A 20,909-nucleotide genomic window follows, 5' to 3' on the forward strand; every position below is an offset into this window, starting at 1 on the left:
GGCTCTGGGGGGGTTCCCTACTCCTGGGGGCGGGGGCTGCACCTGGGGGGGGGTCCCCCAGTTTAGGGCCGAGTCCCCACCCCCTCCCCAGCGCAGCCTCCCCTCCCCACCGGGGGAGTCCCCGGGGGTCACTGCAGCCCCTCCCCTGCGGGCCCCCCCTCGGGCTCGGGGCCCCCCGCCTCAAAGGGCGGCTCGGGGCCCATGATGTCGGGCTCCAGCTTGCCGGTGTCGTTGATGAAGGAGGTGTAGGAGTCGCCCTCGGCCATGAGCAGCTTCAGCTTGGGGATCCAGCTCTTGCGCACCACGCGCCGCGCGTTGGTGCACATGTCGGCCGCGATGGCGTTCATCTCGCTCTCCTTGAAGTTGGGTGCGAAGTTCTGGCAGTAAACTGGCGGGGGGGACACGTGGGGACAAGATCGTGGGGTGGCCCGGGGCACCCCGAGTGTGGCAGTGCCCACCAAGGGGGGCACGGGGAGAGGTTTGGGTGGGAAATGTGGGGGTGGGGGGGTTGGTGGTGTTGGTGCCTCGCTGGGGTCACCTCCTGTGCCCTTCTGTGTCCCCCCCATGCCCTCCCTGAGGTCACTCCTGTCCCACCTTGTCCCCTCTCTGGGGTCCCCCCTTTGGCCCCATTTCCCCTCTTCCCTGCTCCCCCCAGTGTGTCCCCCAACATCGAGCCCCTTGTTCCCAGTCAGAGCCCCCCTTCCTCTGCCCCCCCAGCCCCCAGGGGTCCCCCCGTGCCCCCCACTCACACTTGACCGCGTGCAGCACCCGGCTGTCCAGCGGCTTCCGGCTGGGATCGTTGGTGGATGAGCGGATGCCGGTCCCACAGCTGTTGGCCAGCGTGTTCCTGGAAGGGAACAAAATCCAGGCTGAACCCCCCCAGCCCCCCAAAACCCTTCCAGACCCCAATTCGGGGCAGGGGGGACCCCCGGGGCTGCTCACCGGTCAAAGAAGGAGGCAAGGAGGCGGCGCAGCAGCACCTTGTGCCGCGTGCCCGCGCTGACGTGGCAGTTCATCAGCTGCGCCCGCGTGATGTACACGTTGGTGCCTGGGGAGGGGGCACAGGGGGGGTCAGCGGGGCCCCAGAACACCGCGGGACCCTCCCCCCTGCCCGCCCCAGTACCGGTGACGAGCTCCAGCTTCTCGGCGGGGTCGCCTTCGTCGTAGAGCTTGGGGTGGCAGCGGTTGCCAATCTGGGTGACGAGCTCGGCCGGCAGCGACGCCAGGTCCTGGCGCAGGCGGGCGCGGGCCCGGGGCTCGGGGGGGGGCTGCTCGGGCAGGGCCTCCACCTTCTCTGCAGCTGGGGGGGCACGGGGGGTCACAGGGGGGGCCACGGACCCGGGGGATGGGCCCCGGTCCTGCCACATGTGGGTGTGGAGGGGCTGCTTGTGGAGGGTCACCTCCTTTGGGGGGTCACTGGAGCCACCCCGGGGGGTCACGGGGGACAAGAAGGGTGTGAGTGGGACACGGAGACTGCGACAGTGAGGGGGTCCCACCCTGAACCTTGGAAGGTCTCTGGATGTGCCCTCGGGGGTGACAAGGGGGGGAGGGGGGGAGACGGAGCCCCAACAGGCCTTGCCCACCTTTTGGCCACTCCCCAAATGGGGCGGGGTCTCATCTGACCACACCCCTGCACGTGTCCCCACCTGTCCCCCAAACTCACATCCACCCCCCAAAAGCGGGCAGGGCCTCCTCACCTGCGGGCCCCACGTTCATCATGCTGTACATGGTGTACATGTTGCAGATCTGCCGGTACTGCTCGTCCGAGCCTTCCTCACCCGCGTCCTCCTCCTCATCCTCCTCGTTGTGGAACGAGCCAGGGCTGTCGCTCGTGTAGGCGCTGGACGTGCCCCCGGGGCTGGTCTGGTCAGCGGCCGCGCCGGGCGCCGGGGCAGGTGCGGGGGCCGGGGCGGCAGCGGTGCCGGGCGGCTGCGGCGGGCGCGGTGCCGCCTCGGAGAATTTGGCCATTTTGCGGCTGCCGTTGCCACCGGCATCCTTGGGGGCCCCGTCCCAGAGGCGCTTGACCACGAAGGTGCACTGGACGCCGTCGGGCTCACCCTGCTCCGTCTTGACCCGCGACACCAGCGGCAGCGCGGCCGCCCAGCCCTGCGCCGCCGAGGTCTGGGCCACTGGGCTCTGCGGCTCCGAGCCCGGCGTGTCGTCGCCGTGCAGCCCCTGCGAGTCGCAGCTGGGCGAGCTGACCTTGAGGAAGAACTCGGTGCCCTTCTCCATGATCTCCTGGATCTGCAGAAAGCCGGCCGTGTACATGAGCAGGAACTGGTCGCCCACGTTCATGCTGAGGCGGCCGGTGTAGCAGAAGCTGAGGATTTGCTGGAAGGACTGGGGCTGCACGGCTGCCGGCAGCTCCACCACGGCGCTCTTGGAGCTGTGGAACAGGTCTCGGAAGTAGGAGCTGCTGGCGGCCAGCACGGCCCGGTGGGCCTTGAAGGCGTGGCCCTTGACCACCACGGACACGTCGCAGAAGAGTCCCTGCAGCCGCTGCTCGTTCAGGCACTCCAGGATGCTGTTCCCGAAGTTGGGGATCTCCATCTGCAGCGTCTGCGCCATGGCGGGGGCCGGGGGGGGCCTGCGGGGCCGGGACACGGGGCAGGGAGGGGACGTTGGGATGTGGGACAGGGAACGGGGTGGACATGTGGGGACAGGGACGTGGGGACAGGGACACGGGGAGTGAGATGGACACAGGGAACGGGGTGGAACATGTGGGGACAGGGACACCAGGAATGGGGCAGGGACAGGTGGGGTACAGAGGGGACAGAGCAAAGCAGGGACAGAGCGAGGCACAGGACAGAAAAAAGGGGACAGAACACGGGGGGACACCGGGAGGGACGGGGACAGAGGAAGAACAGGGGTCAAACAAAGCCCCCAACCCAGGGTCACCCCAAATCCTCCCCCCAACCCCTCTCAGAACGGGGGGGATGTCTCTGTCAAGGCCGGGGGGGCTCTGAGGGGTCCCCAGTTCTGGGACATGGGGGGGCAGGCCAGGCCTGGGACCCCCCGGGGCACGAAGGACAAAGGGGGCCCGAAAATTCGCGGGGGGGGACACAAGGAGCCCCCCCATTTGGAGAAGAAAGGGGGCCCCAAGCCTGGCCTGGGGACTGGGGGGACCTTCAAGCCCTCCGAGGGGGAACGGGCGGGATCCTCCAGTCCCGGGAGCCCCAAATTCCGGGGGGGGGGGGTCGATAAATCCCCCAGTTGGTGGGGGGGAGGAGCAGAGGAATCCCAAAACACGGGGGGGGTCATCAAAGGGGACCCCGCTCCCGGGCCTGGGGACAGAGGAGACCCCCAGGCTCCAGCGGGGGAGGGGAGATGACCCCCGAACCCTCAGAGGTGACAACGGGGGGGGGGGCCCAAGTTTTGTGGGGGGCGTCGTTAAGTCCCCAGTCGAGGGAGGGCTGCAACAGGGGGACCCCAAACCCCGCAGGGGGGGTACAGACACAGCAGCCCCCCCGCTACCGGGGGCGGAAGGGGCGGCATCCCGGGCGAACCGGGGGATCCCCAGCGCGGGGGGGGCGGGAGGTGCCGCAGGCCCGGGGGAACAGGCGGCGGGGGGGGGGGGGGGGTGGTGCACCGGGCCCGGGCGGGAAGGAAGTGGGGCCGGGGAACCGGTGCGGGGGGGCGGGGGGCGGGCTTGGGGCGGGGCCGGGGGGTCCCCGCCTTACCGGGGGCCGGGGGGGCTGCGCTGGGGCCGCGGCCGCTCCCGGAGCCGCTCCCGGTGCCGCCGCGCTCAGCGGCCATTCATTGTGCGGCAGGCGCGACCAGCCGAGTGCCGAGCGCGCCGCCCGCGCCTGCGCGACCAGCCGAGCGCCGAATCATCCACCCCCCGGTGCCCACACGGAGTTGGCGGGTGGGGGACGCAGAAACTCGCGGGGAACGCGCAGGAAACGCGCGGGTTCCTGACCCACCGCGCCCCGCGGGCGGGGTCCGGCGGGATCGGCTCCTCCCCGCGCTGCCGGGAGGCACCCCCGGAAGATCGCGTTTTAGCGGCGCGGGCGGAGGTTTTCAGGCCCGGTGCGGCCGCCGGCGTCACGTGACCGGTGCAACATGGCGGCGCCCATGTGAGGGGCGGTGCGGGGGATGCGCGGGGCGGCGCGCGCGGGTGAGCGGGGGGGGGGGGGGGGACACGGGGACAACGGGGGACAAGGCGGGGGGCACGGGGAGGGCCGGAGGGCTCGGGGGACGACACCGGGGCGGGACCCGGAGGGGGCGGGGTTTAATCCCCCGGCCTTGCCCCGCGCCACGTGCTGGGGGGGGAGGAGGGGCGCGGTGTCACCCCCCCGGTCCCGTTTTGGGGGTCTCCCCCTCCTCACGGGGGTCCCGTGTTTCCCCCCTGCCCGCGGGGGGCTCGTCCCCTCCCGTTCCCCGCCTCTTCCTTCCCTTTTCCTGGGGGGTTTCCTCCCCTTTTCCCGCCCTCTCGGGGCGAGCCCAAACCGCCCCGTTTTTCTCCCCAAAACCGCTCCGGTGCGGCCGCACCCCTCCCGTGACCCCCCTCCCCCAGCAGCTGCCGCCCTCAGGACCCTCCGCAGAGGCCTCCTGCTCCCCCCCACCATGGACGGCGCTTCCCCCAACGGCTTCGCGACCCCGCCGGGCTCGGGGGCGTCCCCGGAGGGGTCGGCGGGACCCCCTCAAGGCGAGGGGGGCACCCCCGGCACCGGCGAGACGCTGATCACCGAGGGCCGCGCCACCATCGTCTTCCCCAGCGCCAACGAGGTGTTCTATAACCCCGTGCAGGGCTTCAACCGCGACCTCACGTGAGCCGGGGGGGGTGCTCGGGAGGGTCCTGGGGAGCCCCGGGGAGTCTTGGGGCACTCTGGGGAGGTCTCGGTGTTGTCACGGGAGAATTTGGGGGGCCTTGGAGGTGTCCTGAGAAGGTTATGGGGGGTCCTTGGAGAATCTCGAGGGGCTCTGGAGTGTCCTGGGAATACCCTCGTGTTATCCCAGGAGGATTCTGGGGGCTCTGGGCTGCCCTGGAGGGTCTGGGGGAGGTTTTGGGGTGTCACTCCCCCCCCCAGGGGATCCCTGACACCCCCCTTTCCCCCCCCAGCTGTGCCGTCCTGACGGAATTCGCGCGGCTGCAGCTGCGCCCCAAAGGAATTCGGGGTACAGCGGCTTCTGTCCCCCTCCTTCCCCCCCAGACCCCATTTTTGGGGTCCCCAGGGCTCTCCCTCAGCCCCCTCCTCTTTTCCAGTCATCCTTCCAGGCGAGGAGGAGCTGGGGGGGAGCCCCCCGGACCCCCCCGAGGCCGGGGACCCCCAGACAACCCCCGAGACCCCACGGACAGCGCGGCCGGGAGAGGCCTGTGAGGTGTGCAGGGGGTTCAGGGGCCCGGTGGGGAGCTCCAAATTCCCCCCAAACCCCCCTGAAACCCCCCCTGTGCCCCCCAGGGGGGCCTGCGAGTGCTGGAGGCCCTGGCGGCCTCAGGGCTCCGCTCAGTCCGCTTCGCCCGGGAGGTGCCGGGGCTCGGGGCCATCGTGGCCAGTGACTGCTCTGCGCGGGCGGCCGCGCTCATGGCCCGCAACGTGGCTCGCAACGGCGTCGGGGACCTCGTCACGCCCCGCCTGGCCGATGCCAGGTAACCCCAAATCCCGCTGGGAACGGGGAGGGAACCCCCCCCAGCAGCGTCCGGGAGTTCGGGGCTGAGCTGGGAGTGTCCCCGAAGTGTCCCTGTGGGAGGGGGGTTAAGGAGCACCTCCTGCCCAGATTTGGGACCTCTGGGGGGGTTTAGGGGGGTCCCCGTGACCCTTTTGCCTCCCAGAACCAGTCCTGCTGTCCCTGAGGGGTGTCAGGGACCATCCTGTCCCCCAAGCAGGGCAGAGGCAGCCAGGGGGGTCATGAGGGCTGGGGGTGTCCTAGGGGCTCCAGGGTCCCCACGGGGGTGCTGAGAGTCCCCGTGGAGGCTGTGGGGATGCCGTGACACCCCCGTGTCCCCCCCAGGATGTTGATGTACCAGAGCAAGGCCGAGCGGGAGCCGTTCGACGTCATCGACCTGGACCCCTACGGGAGCCCTGCGCCCTTCCTGGACGCGGCCGTGCAGGCCGTGAGCGAGGGGGGTGAGTTTGGGGGGGCTTTTGGGGACCCCCCACGACCCCCCGGACCCCCCTGAACCCCGACTCCCCAGGGCTGCTCTGCGTGACCTGCACGGACATGGCGGTGATGGCCGGCAACAGCGCGGAGACCTGCTACAGCAAATACGGCGCCGTGTCCCTCAAGGGCAAGTTCTGCCACGAGATGGTCAGTGCTGGGGGGTCCCCCTGTCCAGGGGGGGCACGAGGGGGTGTCCCACATGCCCCGTGTCCCCGCTGTCCCCTGCCAGGCCCTACGGATCATCCTGCACAGCCTCGACCTCCGCGCCAACTGCTACCAGCGCTTCGTGGTGCCGCTGCTGTCGGTCAGCGCCGACTTCTACGTGCGTGTCTTCGTCAGGGTCTTCACGGGCCAGGCCAAGGTCAAGGCTTCGGCCAGGTGAGGGTTGGGGGGAGGGGTTTTGGGGGTTTCTGACCCCCCCAGACCCGCCCTGACTCCGTTTCCCCGCAGCAAGCAGGCGCTGGTGTTCCACTGCGTGGGCTGCGGCTCCCACCACCTGCAGCGCCTGGGCAGGGCCACGAGCCACGGCAGCGGGTACGGCCCCCCCAAGGGATTTGGGGGTTCCTGAGACCCTTTGGGGGTCCGCAAGACCCTTTGTGGGACTGTGACCCTGCATCTCCCCCCTCCAGGTTCAAGTACAGCGCGGCCACGGGGCCACCTGTGGGTCCCACCTGTGAGTTCTGCCACCAGCGCCACCAGGTGCGTGCGGTGCCACCCCCCCCCCAGCCCGGCACCCCAAATTCAGGACCTGAACCCCCTTTTTTTCCCCTCTCAAGGTGGGGGGCCCGGTGTGGGCCGAGCCCCTGCACGACCCCGCATTTGTGGAGGGGGTGTTGGCGGCGCTGGAGCGGAGCCCCGGGCGCTTCTCGACGGAGCCGCGGCTGCGGGGGATGCTCAGCGTCATCGCCGAGGTGACAACGGGGGGACACGGTGTGGGGGGACACCCCAGATCCCAAATGCGGGGCTGGCGGTGACCGTGGGGCTGCCTGTGGGGCAGGAGCTGAGCGATGTCCCCCTGTACTACACCCTGGACGGGCTGAGCAGCACCATCCGCAGCAACACCCCGTCCCTGCTGCAGCTCAGGTAGGGACCCCAAACCCCTTCAGGGAAACCCAAATCCCTTCAGAGACCCTAAGTCCTCTCTGGGAACCCACCCCCTGCAGGGAACCCCAAATCTCCTAAGGCTGAGACCTCCCCAAACCCCCTCCTGCCCCCCTCCAACCCCCTCTGGCCCCCCCCCAGCCCCACCCTGTCCCTCCAAACCCCCTGGCGATTTTGGGGTCCCCGCTGTCCCACAGGTCAGCCCTGCTGCACGCGGGGTTCCGGGTCTCGCTGTCCCACGCCTGCCGCAACGCCGTCAAGACGGACGCGCCGCCGGCCGTGCTCTGGGACATCATGCGCTGCTGGGTGAGAAGGGGGCTCGGGGACTCCCCCTTTCCCACCCCCCTTTTCCCACTTTTCCTCACTTTTCCCCACTTTTCCCAGGCCAAGCTCCACCCAGTGAAGCGCGAGCGGCTCCAGGACTCCAGCCCGGCTGCCCGGATCCTCGCAGTGGAGCCCACGTAGGACCCCAGACCCCCCCAAACCCCCCTGATACCCCCCAGGCCCCCCTGATCACCCCTTTTCCCCCTCCCAGGCTCCAGGCTTCCTTCGCCCTCCACGAGGACGCCAACCCCGGCTCCCGCAAGCGCGGCCTGAAGCGATTCCCCGAGAACCCCGAGGCCTTTTGGGGTCCCAAGGCCAGGGCCAAGGCAGGGTGAGTTCTGGGGGGCTGCTTTAGGGGTTCAGGTGCCCCCCACCCTTCCCAAGGGGGACATTCCCCCCTTTTTTGTGCTCGGAGTGGGGAAAACCCCCCCCAAGACCCCACAACCACCTCAAACTCCCTCAGGACCCCCAAAATTCTCCCCCAAACCCCCCTAAAATAGGAGAAGGGATGAATCCCTTGCTCTGGTTCTTTCTGGGGGGAGATGCCCCTGTCCCTCTCCCCTTTCCAGGGGTCCCCAGCTCATTCCCGGCCTTCCCAGGGGGGGCCTCTCCCCGTCCCTGCAGGAGAAGCGGGAGCGGCTCCAGAACAAGCGGAGGCAGCGCCCGGATGGGGCTGGGCTGAAACAATTCCCCTGCAAACGCTTCAAGGAGGTGGGAAGGGGCCCCAAAATATTGGGGGGGGTCCATCTGGGAATAAAGGGGGTGTCCAGGAGCATGGGGGGAGTCGGGAAACAGAGAGGGGTCTGGGAGAAAAAAGAAAAGGGGGGAGGATTTGGGAATAAAAGTGGGGTTGGGATAAGGGGGGGATGGCTGGGAATATGGGAGGGGGCTGTGAAGGCAGATCGGGGGTCTCGGGGCAGGTGCCAGCCCCCCCCATGTTGTCCCTCGCCCACAGGGCAGCTGTCCCCGAGGTGACCAGTGCTGCTACTCCCACGAGCCCCCCCCGGCTGCCCCCCATTAAACCAGGTCTGACCAAACTCGGGGGGTTTTTAATGCACTTTTTTTGGGGTTGGGGGGGGTGGCTCAGGGCCCCCCCGGCCCCTCCCCAGGCCCTCAGTACCGCACCGAGGCCAGGAAGGTCCGGATCTCCATCGGCTCCAGCCGCACCCGCCGCGGGTCCAGCCTGCGCACTGGGGGGGGCTTGGGGGTGCCTGGGGGGGCATGAGGGGTGTGAGGAGGGGCTGGGACCTCCAGGACCCCCCTGCCAGCCCCCTGAGCCCCCTGGTACCTGTGGCCGTGGTCCAGAGCAGGCGGGACACGCTCTGCAGGGGGACGTCTCCACCCAGGGCCATCTCCCGCACCGAGGTGATGGTGAAGGCCGAGAAAAGGGTCTGGGGACGGGGGGGGGGGGGGTGTCAGAGACCCCCCAGAGCCACCCCAAAAACCCCAGAGCCCAGCCCGGGGTGGGGGGAGCTGGCACAGACCCTCCCCAACCCCACCCCAGGCAGGCCGAGTGAGGGAGGGGCACCCTGGAAGCTGTCCCAGACCCCCCAGGGCAGCCTCAGGACCCCCAAAACGGGACTCGGACCCCCAGGACCCCCAGCCCTGTCCCCGTTGCTGACCGTCAGGTCCACGGTGACGGGCTGGGAGCCGTTCTGGCTCTCCCCGCGCTCGAAGAGGTGCTCGAGGCGCAGCAGGAGGCTCCCGGCGCCCCTCGGCTCCAGCGACAGCAGGTGCAGGTTGGGGGGCAGTGCCCGGCGCAGCCCCGAGAACTGCGGAGAGGGGGCGGTGAGCAGGGAGACCCCTGCCCGCCTCACCCGTCCCGGTGACCCCCTCCCCGCTCACCTGGCGCAGGTGAGGCCCCGAGCCGGGTGCCAGCACCACGTACGGGGACGTCACCATCTCCTGTGCCTGCGGCCGGTGCTGGTCAGCTGCGGCTGCCGCCGTGTCCAGCAGCAGCCGGTGCCGGCCCCGCACCACCAGGCCCCGCCCGTCCTCGCCGGGCTCGTCCAGCGGCTCCCCCACTCCCCGGTTGTCGTCGTTCAGGAGCCGTCGGTGCACCTGGAGGGGACGCGGGCGGTGTCACAGGTGTCCCCTCCCGCGGGGTGTCCCCCCCCCGGCGTCCCCAGCTCACCATGAGCTCCAGGGACCCGTCCAGGATGCTGCTGCCGCCCTGGGAGCGATCGGTCAGCACCGTCAGCTGCACCTTCTGGTCCTGCCCGGGGGGAACAGGAGTGAGGGGTGTGGCCCAGCTGTGTCCTGCTATGTCCAGCCCCAGCTGTGCCCAGCTGTGTCCAGCTCGTTACCCTGATGAAGATCCGTGTGTTCACGGGGTAATAATTTCCAGCCACGGGCTCGCTCTGGCTCAGGTTCCAGGTGGGCCGGTGGTCACGCCTGGGGGGGCCCAGGGGGCGTCACGGGGGTCCCGCTCAGCCCCTGGGGGGGTCCCGGGGATCCCCTGAGCCCCCTCACCTGCGCTGCAGCACCTGGCGCCCGTTGGAGTCGGTGTAGAAGCGCCCGGCCGTGTGTAGGGGGGTCTCGAAGCGGCTGATGACCTCCTTGCCCAGCCCGTCCCTGGGGAGGGGGGAGCGGTGTCACCAGGGGGTCCCCGGGGGAGTTCAGGGGTCCCGGGACCCCTGCCCACACTCACCCCACGGGGATTGGCCCCACGGTCCACTCCAGCTCCAGGTAGGGCTGCCCCGGGCGCAGCCGCAGCACTTGCGAGCACCACGCCGAGAAATTCTGGTGCAGCTCCTGCACCAGCGCAGTCTGGGAGGGACACGGGGACGTTCAGCTACATCGGGAAACCCCCCCCCCCCCCCCAAACCCGAGGGACCCCCCCCGGGACCCCCTGCCCACCTTGAGCAGGCGCGTGGCTGCGCGCTTGGCCACGGGGATGGGCGCGGAGGCGTTGGGCCGGAAGATGTAGGCGCCTGAGGCCTGGGGGCTCAGCGCGTCCCCGGCGCTGGCGTTGTACCTGGGGGGGGGGGGGTCAGGGCAGGTCAGGGGGGTCCTCCCTGCAGCCAGGACCCCCCCAAAACCCCCAGGAGTGTCCCCAGCCTCACCAGTAGAAGCTCTGGAACACGGGCAGCGAGAAGCCCTTGGCCAAGTTCTGGATCTCGCGCAGGTGCCCCGTGACGGGGTCGAACAGGACCCGCAGGTGCTGCGGTCAGCGGGGGGACAGCGGCAGGTCAGCCCCCCCCCCAGGCCACCCAGTCACCCCCCAACTGGTTTAACTGGGAGCTGGGGCTCATCCCCTCCATCTAGGGAGCCCCCAGACCCCCCCCAAATCTGTGTCCCCCTTGATGTCCCCTCACCTCGTTCTGGATCTGTGGCTCCGGGTCCCCCGAGGGCCACTTGGGGAGGGACCGTGGGCTCAGCTGCTTCACCACAAAGGTGCTGAACCCCAGGGGGGGGGCCCAGGCCTGGAACAGGAGCTCCCCCGGGGCCCCCCCGGCACCGCCCCGCAGCCTCTGCGTCACGCTGGACACCGGGACCACCTGGGGGGGACAGGTGAGGGGTCACAGAGGGGGTTTGGGGGGGCGATACTGGGAGGTTTGGGGCGTCAAGGCTCACCTGGCTGGCCACAGGCTGGCCCTGAGGGTCACTCACGGCGTAGGAGGTGCCGCTGACCGGCAGCCGCACGGGCCAGGCCACGCCCCAGGCCAGGGGGTTGTAGAGGATCACAGTGAACTGGGGGGGGGAAGGTCACACAGAGGGGGTGTCAGTCCCTGGGGACCACCAGAACCCCCCCAAACCCCCCTGGGTGCTCACGTGGGCGGTGGTCTCGCTGAGGGGGCACACGCTGACATTGAGGGCGTTGCAGAACACGAAGGGGCCCTTGGTGCCCCCCAGGAGGGACAGGGAGTTGGCCACCAGCACCTGCGGGGGCCGCAGGAATTTGGGGTCACACCCAGCCCTGCCCTTGTCCCCAGAACCCTCCCCTGCCCCCCAGGGGCTCACCTGGCAGCTGTCCCAGCCCTTGGCCAGCTGCCGGGCGTAGTCGTTGGCCACGTGCTGCCTCTCGGTGCCGGACACAGCATCGTGGTGCTGGGCCACAGCCACGGCCTCGCCTCGGGGAGGGAAAAAGGGGGTGTTGGGGGGGGGGTTGGGGGTGCCCAGGTCCCTCCCAGGTGTCCCCCAGGCACTCACGGAGCACGGAGCTGTCCCCAGGGCCGTAGGGACCGTCCCGTGAGGAGGGTCCGGCCAGCGCTTCCAGCTGGCTGCAGATCTGGGGGGGAGATCAGGATCTGAGGGGGTGCCCACGAGGGGATCCCCAAGCCCTGGGGTGGTCCCCACGCCCTCGGGGAGTCCCCAGGTGCCCCCCACCTGCAGAAAGCCACTGCTGAGCCGCTCGTAGCCCTTGAGTGCCGGGCGGCTGCTGAAGTAACCGGTCCAGAACTGGTGGGGCCCATCCGAGTAGGGGAAGAAATCATCCGTCTTCAGGGGCCTGGGGGACATCCCAGCTGTCCGTCCGTCTGTCCAGCCCGCCCAGCCCTCGGCCCCTCCCCAGCCCCTCAGTCCCCCCTCACCAGGTGAGGTTGGCCCGGTGCAGCTCCTGCAGGTAACACGAGGGCGTCGAGTACAGGGCGTGGACGCGGCTGCCGTTGGCTTGCTGGGGACAAAGGGGGGGTCAGCGGGGGCTTGGGGACACCGAGGGGGGCTTTGGGGACAGCCCCTCACCCGGGCGTTGGTGTGGGCGATGAGCTTGTCCAGGTTCTTGAACCACAGGTGGGCATTCTCGTAGTGGAAGTCGGAGCCCATGGTCATCAGGATGTGGTTGGTGCGGTACTGCCGGGCCTGGGGACAGAAAGGACGCAGCTCGGACACCGAGGGACAGCCAGGAACCCCACCCCAGGGGACAGGGACCCCCATTCCCCCTATCCCAGGAGGTACAAGGACCCTTGGGAACCTCATCCTGGAGGACAGGGACCCCCACTCCCTCAGGGCTCCCCGAATTTTCCCCGCTCAGGGGTCCCAGCCCCCCTTTAACCCCCTGACAGGACCTGGGTGGCCGCAGCCTCCAGGAAGGAGGTGACCACAGAGTCCACGTTGCGCTCGGGGCCGTCGCCGTCCACCACGGGGGGGTCAGTGCAGAGCTGGTCCCAGCACAGCCCGGGAGGGGGGTTGTACACGTTGGGCAGGATCCCTGGGGACAGCGCTGTCACCTCCCCGGCCACCACGGCCAGGGGGACAGGGGATGGGGCTGAGGACACGGCTGGGACAGGACAGAGAGGGAGAAATGGGAAGGGGACACCCCTGGGGACAGGATGGGGCCAGGGGAGAGGGGTGGGGGACACGGGAGGTGACAGGGATGGGGACAAAGGACAAAGCCTTGGGAAGGGATGGCAGGGACAGGATAGGGAGGGGCAGGCAGGAGACAGTTTGGGGGTCCCGGGGGGTCACTGGCAGGAGGGGGGTACAGGGGGCAGTTTGGGGGGCCCGGGGGGTCACCAGTGAAGATGTCGGCGTGGGGGGGGGCCAGGCTCGCGCTGCCCCTCCAGAGCAGCTCCAGCTCCCGGCGCTGCAGCCGTGCCCACTTGTCCTGGTGGTCCACGCGCCCCACGAACAGCCCGTCGTACCCCATCTGGGGGGGCACCAGGTCATGGGGGTCACTGGAGGCCCCCACAGCCCCACAAACAGCCTGTTGTACCCCATCTGCAGGGGTGTCACTGCGGGGGTCCCTAAATAGGTTTGGGGGGGGTGATTGGGGATACGGAGGGGGGGTTTGGGGGGGCTGAGGAGGTTGGGAGTGCCAGGGAAGGTTTTGGGGGGCAGGGAGGATTTGGGTGTGCTGGGGTGATTTGGGAGTGCAGGGGAGGGTTTGGGGGTGCAGGGGAAGGCTTGGGGATACCGAGGGCGATTCGGGGGTGCCAGGGGGGGTTTGGGGGTGCCAGGAAAGGCTTGGGGATACCGAGGGCGATTCGGGGGTGCCAGGGGGGGTTTGGGGGTGCCAGGAAAGGCTTGGGGATACCGAGGGCGATTCGGGGGTGCCAGGGGGGGTTTGGGGGTGCCAGGAAAGGCTTGGGGATACCGAGGGTGATTCGGGGGTGCCAGGGGGGGTTTGGGGGTGCCAGGAAAGGCTTGGGGATACCGAGGGCGATTCGGGGGTGCCAGGGGGGGTTTGGGGGTGCCAGGAAAGGCTTGGGGATACCGAGGGCGATTCGGGGGTGCCGGGGGGGTTTTGGGCTGACCCACCTGTGCGAAGGAGGCCGCCAGGTCGCGGGCGTGGCCGAAGGGGTCGATCTGCCAGGCCACCCTGGGGGTGCCGCAGGCCCCGAACTCGCGGCGCAGGAAGCGCCGGCCCAGGGCCAGCTGCTCCAGGGCCCCCCCGTAGTGCGTCGTGGCCTCGTCGCTCATGCACCAGCCCCCCCCCACGAACTCCAGCCGGCCTGGGGGGGGGACAGCACCCCAAAACCCCTCAGGGGACAGGTCTTGGGGACCTCTCAGAGGTGCAGCCCTGGGCAAGTCCCCCACGGTCACACAGAGACCCCAGACCCCCACCCCAGTGACACCCACGATCCTCCCAGTCCCCCCCATCCCTTTCTGTCCCCCCCCAGTCCCTCCCAGTGCCCCCCATGTCCCTTTCAGTCCCCCCCAGTCGCTCCGTACCCTCCTGCACCAGCTCCCTGACCAAACTCCGCGTGGCCTCGTCCTGCTGCTGCCACCAGCGCGCCAGGAACGCCACCTCGGCATAGACGAAGCGCCGGGAGGGGACGGCCACCAGCTGGGCCACCACCGAGTCCAGGATGTACTGGACCCCTGCGTGCTGGTCCCGGTTCCGCACTGGGGGCACGGGGGGGCACCGGGTCACCCCAAAACCCTCGGGATGGGGGAGGTCACAGCACGGGGGGGACACGGTGTCACTCAGCGACCCTTGGACCCCCCCCCACGTCACCTCCAGCCCCCCCGCAGCACGGGGGACGTGTCCCCCCCTCAGGTGACACCACCCCCGCCCGCACAGCGGCCTTGGGGACGTCACCTCCCCGCAGGTGGCCTGTCCCACTCGTGTCCCCACTGTCCCCGCCGTGTCCTCCCTGTCCCCGCCGTGTCCTCCCTGTGTCCCTGCCGTGTCCCCGCTGTCCCCCCGCCGTGTCCCCCCTGTCCCCGCCGTGTCCCCGCTGTCCCCACGCACCCCCATAGTAGTATTGGTCCACCGTCTTGAGCCACCCGACGTCGTCGTGCGAGTGCGGCACCAGGTGCACGTTCAGCATGTCCGGCCGGGTCGGGGGGCACGACTGGGGGGGTCGGGGGGGGCTCGGACCGGGCTGGGCCCGCGGGACCCCCCGGAACAGCCCCGGGATCCCCCCGCCGCTGCCCCGGGAGGGCCGTTGGGCTCCGGAAGCGGTTGGCAAAACCAATGGCCCCAGTTCCCGTTTTCTCAGAGTGCCCAGTGCATCCCAGTGCCCCCAGCTCTTCCAGTTCCCCTTTCTTGAGGGCGATCCGGTGTCCCCTCAGCCCGTCCCGGTGACCCCAAGTCCATTCAAGTTCCCGTTATCCCAGGACACGCCGGTGCCCCCCGTCCCTCCCGATGTCCCCAGGCTATCCCGGCCCCCCCAGTCTCTCTCTCGCCGGCCCCTCGGTCCCACCTGGTACCCGCAGCCCGCGGCCGCCCCGATCAGGAGCAGCAGCAGCGGCAGCGCCGCCGCCCCGGGCACCGCCATGACACCCATGGTCACGTGACCGCACGCTCACATGACCCGCGAGCTCGCCCCGCCCCGTCCCTAGCTCCAGCCAATGGGCGGCCGGGAAAAGGCGCTGCTGCACGCCGCGCGCTCTGATTCGCCGCTGCTGCCCGTGGGGGCGGGGCGTAAGGAGACCGCGCCGGGCGGGCGCCGGAAGCGACAACGGACGGGAGCCAATGAGGAGAAGCAGCGGCCGTGATTGACAGCTCTCGGGGAGGGCGTTGGCAACGGCGGGAAACGACCAGTGGCCAATGAACGGTGGCGGCTCCCGAGGCCCCGCCCACGACGAGCCCCCCTCAGAGCCCCCCTCAGTCCCCGCTCGGCTCTCAGAGCCCCCTCAGGCCCCCCGACTCCCCTGGGACACCCCTCAGATGCCCCCGAGATAACTTTGATCCCACTCAGACCCCCCCAACACCTCTTTGACCCTCCTCAGATCCCCCCGACTCCCCCTGAAAGCCCCCCAGGACTCCCCCTCCCAGTTCCTCCCTCTCCTGGGGGGCTCCGTCACCCCCGTTCAGGTACAGACAGACCACACCAGTGCCAGGACCCCCTTTTATTGCCCCCGCGGGGACCCCCAGCCCCCGTCACCATGGCGGGGACATGGGCTGGGGGTTCTGCAGGTAGGACATGACCACGGCCGAGATGGAGAGCCTGGGGGGGGGGGAGGGACACAGATGTCAGAGACCCCCCCAAACCCGGCCCGGGACCCCCCAGGATCCCCCGGCACTCACATGAAGCTGCTCATCATCTGCTTGGTGTCCTCGGAGCTGCGGGAGTTGGCGAAGCTGATGAAGGAGCAGTAAACGGCGATCCAGGCGCACCACTTGAGCTGGGGACCCCCGGACACCGCCGTGAGACCCCCGGGGGACCCACGGCGATGGGGCCTGAGACTCCCAAGATCCCCTGGAGACCCCCGGCATGGGCAGGAGACCTCCGGAGAGCCCTGAGATCCGCCGGGAATGGCCCTGAGCCCCGCCAGGGGCTCTCTCTGTGCCTCCCTTCCCCCGAATTGCCCTCAGAACCGATCCCGGTACCGGTACCCCCCGGCAGCTCCCGGTGCCGCCCGCGCCGCACCTTGAGCATGAGCCCGCACATGCTGAACACCATCCCCAGCAGGTTCATGTAGTCGGGGGTCGGGTCCTCCAGCGCCGGGTTGGTCTCGGTGGCCGGGGGCTTGTACCTGGCGGGGGAAGGGGGCTCCGTCAGCCGGGACCCCCGCGGATGCCGCTGATCTCTGCCCGGTTCTGCCGGCCCCTCTCCGGTCCTCCCCTCTCCCTCTCCCGGTCCCACCTGGCCACTTTGCCGGGTCTCCGCGGGTCCGCCATCGCCCCGCCGCCACCGCCTCTTCCGCCGCCGCCGGAAGGGGCCCGGCCCCCGGTGCCAGCCCCGGTCCCGCCTCCGGCCCCATCCCCGGCCCCCGGTGCCAGCCCCGGTCCCGCCTCCGGCCCCATCCTCGGCCTCGGTGCCAGTCCCGGTCCCCTCATGGCGTTCCCGAGGCCGCGGCCCGCCCAGGCCGAGCTGCCCCGGCAGCGGGTGCGGACCCTGCAGTGCGGGCAGGGCGCGGTGCGGGCCGCCCGGTTCAACGGTGAGACCGCGGAGAACGGAGGGACCGGGGGTACCGACGGGAAACAGGGAACGGGGGAAGAGATCAGGACGCGGAGGTGGAGAGGGGGAACCGGGCAGGGGGTGCCGGTTTCGGGGTCCTGGGGGTCACGTCCCTTCACCCCCGTGCAGCGGATGGGAATTACTGCCTGACGTGCGGCAGTGACAAGACGCTGAAGCTCTGGAACCCGCACAAGGGCACAGCCCTGCGCACCTACCAGGGCCACGGCTACGAGGTGCTGGACGCCGCGGGGTAAGGAGGGGCTTTGGGGACCCCTGCCCGCCGCGGGGAGCCCCCACCGCGCTCACGGGACCCCCCCCCGCGCCCCGCCAGGTCCTTCGACAACAGCCAGATCTGCTCCGGCGGCGCCGACAAGGCCGTGGCGCTCTGGGACGTGACCACGGGGCAGGTGGTCCGCAAGTACCGGGGACACGCCGGGGTGAGGAGGGAACGGGGGGCGGTTTGGGGAGGGGGATTTGGGATCCTGCGTGGGGGGCGAGGCACTGATTCCCCGCTTCTCCCACAGAAGGTGAACTGTGTCCAGTTCAACGAGGAAGCCACTGTCATCGTGTCTGGTGAGGGAGTGGTTTGGGGGAGACCCTGCACCCCGTTTTCCCACCCTGATCCCCCTTTTTTTTCGCCCGAACCCCTCTTTTCCCCCAGGCTCCATAGACTCCACGGTGCGGTGCTGGGACTGCCGCTCCCGCCGCCCCGACCCCATCCAGGTGCTGGATGAGGCCAAGGACGGCATCTCCAGCGTGAAGCTCTCATCCCACGAAATCCTGACGGGGTGAGGAACGAGCCCCCCGGCATCGGGGCACCCCCTGGACTGGGGACCCCCTAAACCTCCCCCCTCCCCGCAGCTCCGTGGACGGGCGGGTGCGGCGCTACGACCTCCGCACGGGGCAGCTCTGCTCCGACTACATCGGCAGTGAGTGGGGCCCGTGGGGGGGCCCTGGGGGGACTCCCAAAGCTGGGGGCGCTCCGCGGGACCCCCCAAACTCCCCGTGTGCCCCCAGGCCCCATCACCAGCGTGTGCTTCAGCAAGGACGGGCAGTGCGTGCTGGCCGCCAGCCTGGACTCCACGCTGCGGCTGCTGGACAAGGACACGGGGGAGCTGCTGGGCGAGTACGGCCCCCCCCGAAACCCTGTGCTCTCCGGGGGGTTTGGGGGACCCCCAGCTCACCCCGTGTCCCCCTCCCCAGATACACAGGTCACCGTAGCACAACGTACAGGCTGGACTGCGTCCTGAATGAGCAGGACACACACGTGGGCTGCGCCTCTGAGGACGGCCACGTCTACTTCTGGAACCTGGTGGAGGTGAGGGAGGATCCGGGGGGGGGGGTTTGGGGACACCCCCGACCCCCCCTGACCCCCGGTGTCCCCCCAGGGTTCACTGGCGCTCAGCCTGCCCGTGGGCCAGGGCGTGGTGCAGTCGCTGGCCTTCCACCCACGCCTGCCCTGCCTGCTGGTGGCCACCCAGGGCCAGGTGACGCTGTGGCGTGAGGACACCTTCCAGCCCGAGGGGGACCCCGACACCTGACGGGGCCTGGGGGGACCCCGGTGACAAAGAATAAACCCCGAGTGGAGACCCTGCCGTGCTTTATTGGGAGCTGAAATAAATAAATACGAGCGCTGGGGGGAGGGGAACGGGCAGGGAGGGGCGCTGGGGACAGGGGGGACACTCGGACAGGGGGGTGCAGGTGTGGGGGGCCCCTGTCCCCCCCCAGGGGGACTCGCCCCACTGTCCCCCACGCCGTGGGAAGCACTGAGCCGGGAGCCCCTGCAGAGGTGGGGGGGCTCAGCACCCCCAAAGCTGAGCCAGGGGGGTCCCTCAGACCTCGGAGGTCCCTGCGGGCACCGGGAAGGCGTCGGCGCTCCGGGCGAATGTCTCGGCCACGAGCAGCGGGAACACGAGCGAGGCGTCGGCGTAGACCTGGCCCAGGGCAGGGGGTCAGGGGGGAAAACCCCCACCCTGTGCCCCCCAAATTCCCCCCTCGACCCCCCAGGCCCCCCCCACCTTGACGGGGGTGGCGTCCACGCGGATCTTGCCCCAGGACACGGCCTCATCCGGCCGCGCGCCCGAGTCGGAGCCGTCGAACTCCTGCGCCGTGTTGACGTAGACGGAGAAGTCGGCGCCGTTCCGCTGCCGAGGGTGACATCTGGGTGAGCCCCCCGGCCCCTCCCCACCGCGGGGGGCCCCAAGCCCCCTCCCCGCCCCAGGGGTCCCCTCACCATGAGGTTGGCGTTGGCTATGTGGTGCTTGACCAGGCCCCCGCCCAGGATGATCATGCCGGTCTTGTGGGCGAAGATGGCCTGGGTGTTGATGAGGCGCAGGTCTGCGGACACAGCGCTGGTCAGGGCGCCCTCAGGGCACCCCCAAATCCCCTGGGGCACCCTGGGGAGTCCCCAAGGGGACACTCACCCTCCACGATGTCCAGTACCAGCCCTGGGCGCTTGTAGGAGTGGAAGAAGATCATGTCCCCCAGGGAGCCGTCGGTGAGCGCCGGGCTCAGCACCGGGATGTTGTTCTGTGGGGGGATGGGGGGATGTGGTGACAGCCGCTGGCACCCACGGTGACACCCCCCGGAGCCCCCCAGTGCCCCCCCAGTACCTTCTGGGCCCAGTAACAGATGGACTCGGGGTTGTTGATCTCCTTGCCCAGCCGGGCGATCATCCGGGATGGCGTCCACCGCACGCCCTGCAGGGACCCAGCTCAGGAACCTTGGCCAGGGGCGCCGCAGGGTGTCCAGGGACCCCCAAGCTCCCTCCCAGCGCTGAGGGGTCCCAGGTTGGAGTCCCCCACCCTCACCTGCGTGTCCTGCTCGTCCACCATCCGCTCCAGGATGGGCATCAGCCAGTCCTCGAACTTGCAGTAGTTGTCGTTGGGCACCAGCAGGTTCCCGATCCTGAGGGACCCCAAGGCAACCCCGAGGTGACCCTGAGGTGGCCCCAGCCGTGGCCCCAGCCCCCCATGGTTATCCTCCAGACCTGTTAATGCCGTTCTCCCGCAGGTCCCGGCCCCGCAGGCTGAAGTCCCCGATGTAGGTGGGCGCCAGGCACTTGATCAGGTCCTCCTCAATCCCCCCGGCCGTGGTCACCAGCACGTCCACCTGCCCAGGGCAGGGTCAGCGCCTCGGGGACACCCGTGTGCGACCACCCCCACCCCCTGGAACCTCACAGGGACCCCCTCGGGACACCCCAAGGCCTTGAGGGCTCCTGGCCATGGGGCAAGTGGGACAGCGGACCCCGTGACTGCCTGCGGTGCCCAATGTCCCCACGCCCTTCTCACTGTCCCCACATTATTACCAAGTGTCCCCACGCCATTCTCAGGTGTCCCCTGTCCCCCGCTGCACGAGGTAGCGGATGCTCTCCCTGTCCCTGTCCCCCTGTCCCCTGTCCCCCTGTCACCATGCCGTGCTGCACGAGGTAGCGGATGCTCTCCCTGACGCCGGAGCTGACGAGGTTGGAGGTGAAGCCCAGGAAAATGGTGCAGCCCGAGGGCGGCCGAGGCCCGGCCATGGCCGCTCGCTCCCGCTGCTCCGCGCTCAGCGGCTCCAGCTTGGCCGCGATCTGCGGGGAGGACACCGGGGGCGTCACACCGAGCCCGGGCCCCGCCTCGCCCTCCCGGTGCGATCCCCCCCGGGCCGCACCATCCGCTCGATCTCGGCCACCGCCTGCGCGAAGCTCGTGGCCTGGAAGCCGGTGGTACGGAAGGAGCGGAGCAGCGCCGCGTGGTCGGCGCCGCCCGAGAAGTCGTAGCCGCGCACCGGGAGGGCCTCGGCCGGGAGGGCCCCGCTGGGCCGCAGCACGGCCCGGAGCGCCTCTCCCGGCGCCTCTCCCGGGGCCGCCATGGCTCGGCCAGGCTGCTCAGGGCGCCGCCATCTTAGGCCGCGCCCCCCCCGCCCCCCGCCGTGCGCCTGCGCGATCCCTCCGCCGTGCGCCTGCGCGCCGCCATCTTTGCTCAGCCTCCCCGCTCGCCTTTTCCGTACAGCCGCGCGCCGCCATCTTGGCGGGACGGCGGCCGTGGAGGGACGGGAATCTCGCAGACGCGAAAAGGCGCCGGTGCCGAGGCCGGCGCTGCACCGAGGGAG

At 70.1% G+C, this 20,909-nt stretch overlaps 6 protein-coding genes across 11 annotated transcripts; 2 read left to right on the plus strand and 4 right to left on the minus strand.

Annotated features, from left to right (window-relative positions):
• Positions 1–3,761, minus strand: NACC1 (nucleus accumbens associated 1). Of its 2 annotated transcripts, XM_082299425.1 has the most exons (6): positions 3,681–3,761; positions 1,698–2,587; positions 1,124–1,300; positions 943–1,048; positions 750–847; positions 1–388 (listed from the first exon to the last, which is right to left on the minus strand). In XM_082299425.1, the coding sequence occupies exons 2-6, from the start codon at positions 2,566–2,568 to the stop codon at positions 129–131; spliced, it is 1,512 nt and encodes a 503-aa protein (XP_082155551.1). In that variant the 5' UTR covers positions 2,569–2,587; positions 3,681–3,761; the 3' UTR covers positions 1–128. The 2 variants fall into 2 exon arrangements, with proteins under 2 accessions (XP_082155551.1, XP_082155550.1); XM_082299424.1 differs by having other exon boundaries at positions 943–1,300.
• A 120-nt stretch (positions 3,762–3,881) lies between these two features.
• TRMT1 (tRNA methyltransferase 1) lies at positions 3,882–9,090 on the plus strand. 4 transcript variants are annotated; one of them, XM_082299358.1, is made up of 18 exons: positions 3,882–4,117; positions 4,517–4,769; positions 5,063–5,118; positions 5,207–5,322; positions 5,403–5,590; positions 5,953–6,068; positions 6,137–6,249; positions 6,332–6,480; positions 6,553–6,636; positions 6,732–6,801; positions 6,879–7,013; positions 7,100–7,185; positions 7,401–7,509; positions 7,588–7,664; positions 7,739–7,858; positions 8,127–8,238; positions 8,483–8,553; positions 9,032–9,090. In XM_082299358.1, exons 1-17 carry the CDS (start codon positions 4,096–4,098, stop codon positions 8,546–8,548), a joined length of 1,872 nt encoding a protein of 623 aa, XP_082155484.1. In that variant the 5' UTR covers positions 3,882–4,095; the 3' UTR covers positions 8,549–8,553; positions 9,032–9,090. The 4 variants fall into 4 exon arrangements, with proteins under 4 accessions (XP_082155484.1, XP_082155486.1, XP_082155485.1 ...); XM_082299360.1 differs by having other exon boundaries at positions 4,520–4,769; XM_082299359.1 differs by lacking the exon at positions 9,032–9,090 and having other exon boundaries at positions 8,483–8,564.
• On the minus strand, positions 8,576–14,975 carry MAN2B1 (mannosidase alpha class 2B member 1). The gene is made up of 23 exons (XM_082299357.1): positions 14,663–14,975; positions 14,140–14,313; positions 13,726–13,919; positions 12,982–13,114; positions 12,534–12,676; positions 12,211–12,327; positions 12,060–12,142; positions 11,857–11,977; positions 11,680–11,758; positions 11,491–11,600; positions 11,302–11,409; positions 11,104–11,220; positions 10,845–11,027; positions 10,593–10,690; positions 10,387–10,504; positions 10,178–10,296; positions 10,000–10,101; positions 9,834–9,921; positions 9,662–9,742; positions 9,373–9,588; positions 9,150–9,299; positions 8,816–8,918; positions 8,576–8,738 (listed from the first exon to the last, which is right to left on the minus strand). Exons 1-23 carry the CDS (start codon positions 14,739–14,741, stop codon positions 8,641–8,643), a joined length of 2,814 nt encoding a protein of 937 aa, XP_082155483.1. The 5' UTR covers positions 14,742–14,975; the 3' UTR covers positions 8,576–8,640.
• A 780-nt stretch (positions 14,976–15,755) lies between these two features.
• Positions 15,756–16,572, minus strand: WDR83OS (WD repeat domain 83 opposite strand). Its single transcript, XM_082299302.1, has 4 exons — positions 16,503–16,572; positions 16,287–16,392; positions 15,944–16,041; positions 15,756–15,863 (listed from the first exon to the last, which is right to left on the minus strand). The coding sequence occupies exons 1-4, from the start codon at positions 16,535–16,537 to the stop codon at positions 15,797–15,799; spliced, it is 306 nt and encodes a 101-aa protein (XP_082155428.1). The 5' UTR covers positions 16,538–16,572; the 3' UTR covers positions 15,756–15,796.
• On the plus strand, positions 16,559–18,358 carry WDR83 (WD repeat domain 83; the record flags this gene model as incomplete). The annotated part of the gene is made up of 9 exons (XM_082299301.1): positions 16,559–16,797; positions 16,947–17,067; positions 17,149–17,254; positions 17,342–17,390; positions 17,479–17,605; positions 17,679–17,746; positions 17,835–17,943; positions 18,021–18,135; positions 18,206–18,358. Exons 1-9 carry the CDS (start codon positions 16,695–16,697, stop codon positions 18,356–18,358), a joined length of 951 nt encoding a protein of 316 aa, XP_082155427.1. The 5' UTR covers positions 16,559–16,694.
• A 42-nt stretch (positions 18,359–18,400) lies between these two features.
• Positions 18,401–20,712, minus strand: DHPS (deoxyhypusine synthase). Of its 2 annotated transcripts, XM_082299471.1 has the most exons (9): positions 20,469–20,712; positions 20,227–20,388; positions 19,807–19,928; positions 19,628–19,724; positions 19,430–19,516; positions 19,241–19,346; positions 19,051–19,154; positions 18,836–18,961; positions 18,401–18,751 (listed from the first exon to the last, which is right to left on the minus strand). In XM_082299471.1, exons 1-9 carry the CDS (start codon positions 20,667–20,669, stop codon positions 18,650–18,652), a joined length of 1,107 nt encoding a protein of 368 aa, XP_082155597.1. In that variant the 5' UTR covers positions 20,670–20,712; the 3' UTR covers positions 18,401–18,649. The 2 variants fall into 2 exon arrangements, with proteins under 2 accessions (XP_082155597.1, XP_082155598.1); XM_082299472.1 differs by lacking the exons at positions 20,227–20,388; positions 20,469–20,712 and adding an exon at positions 20,125–20,166.
• Between the last annotated feature and the right edge of the window lie 197 nt (positions 20,713–20,909).

This window comes from Coloeus monedula (genome assembly GCF_965178545.1).
Source record: "Coloeus monedula genome assembly, chromosome: 31".
In the NCBI taxonomy this organism is placed as follows: Eukaryota; Metazoa; Chordata; class Aves; order Passeriformes; family Corvidae; genus Coloeus; species Coloeus monedula.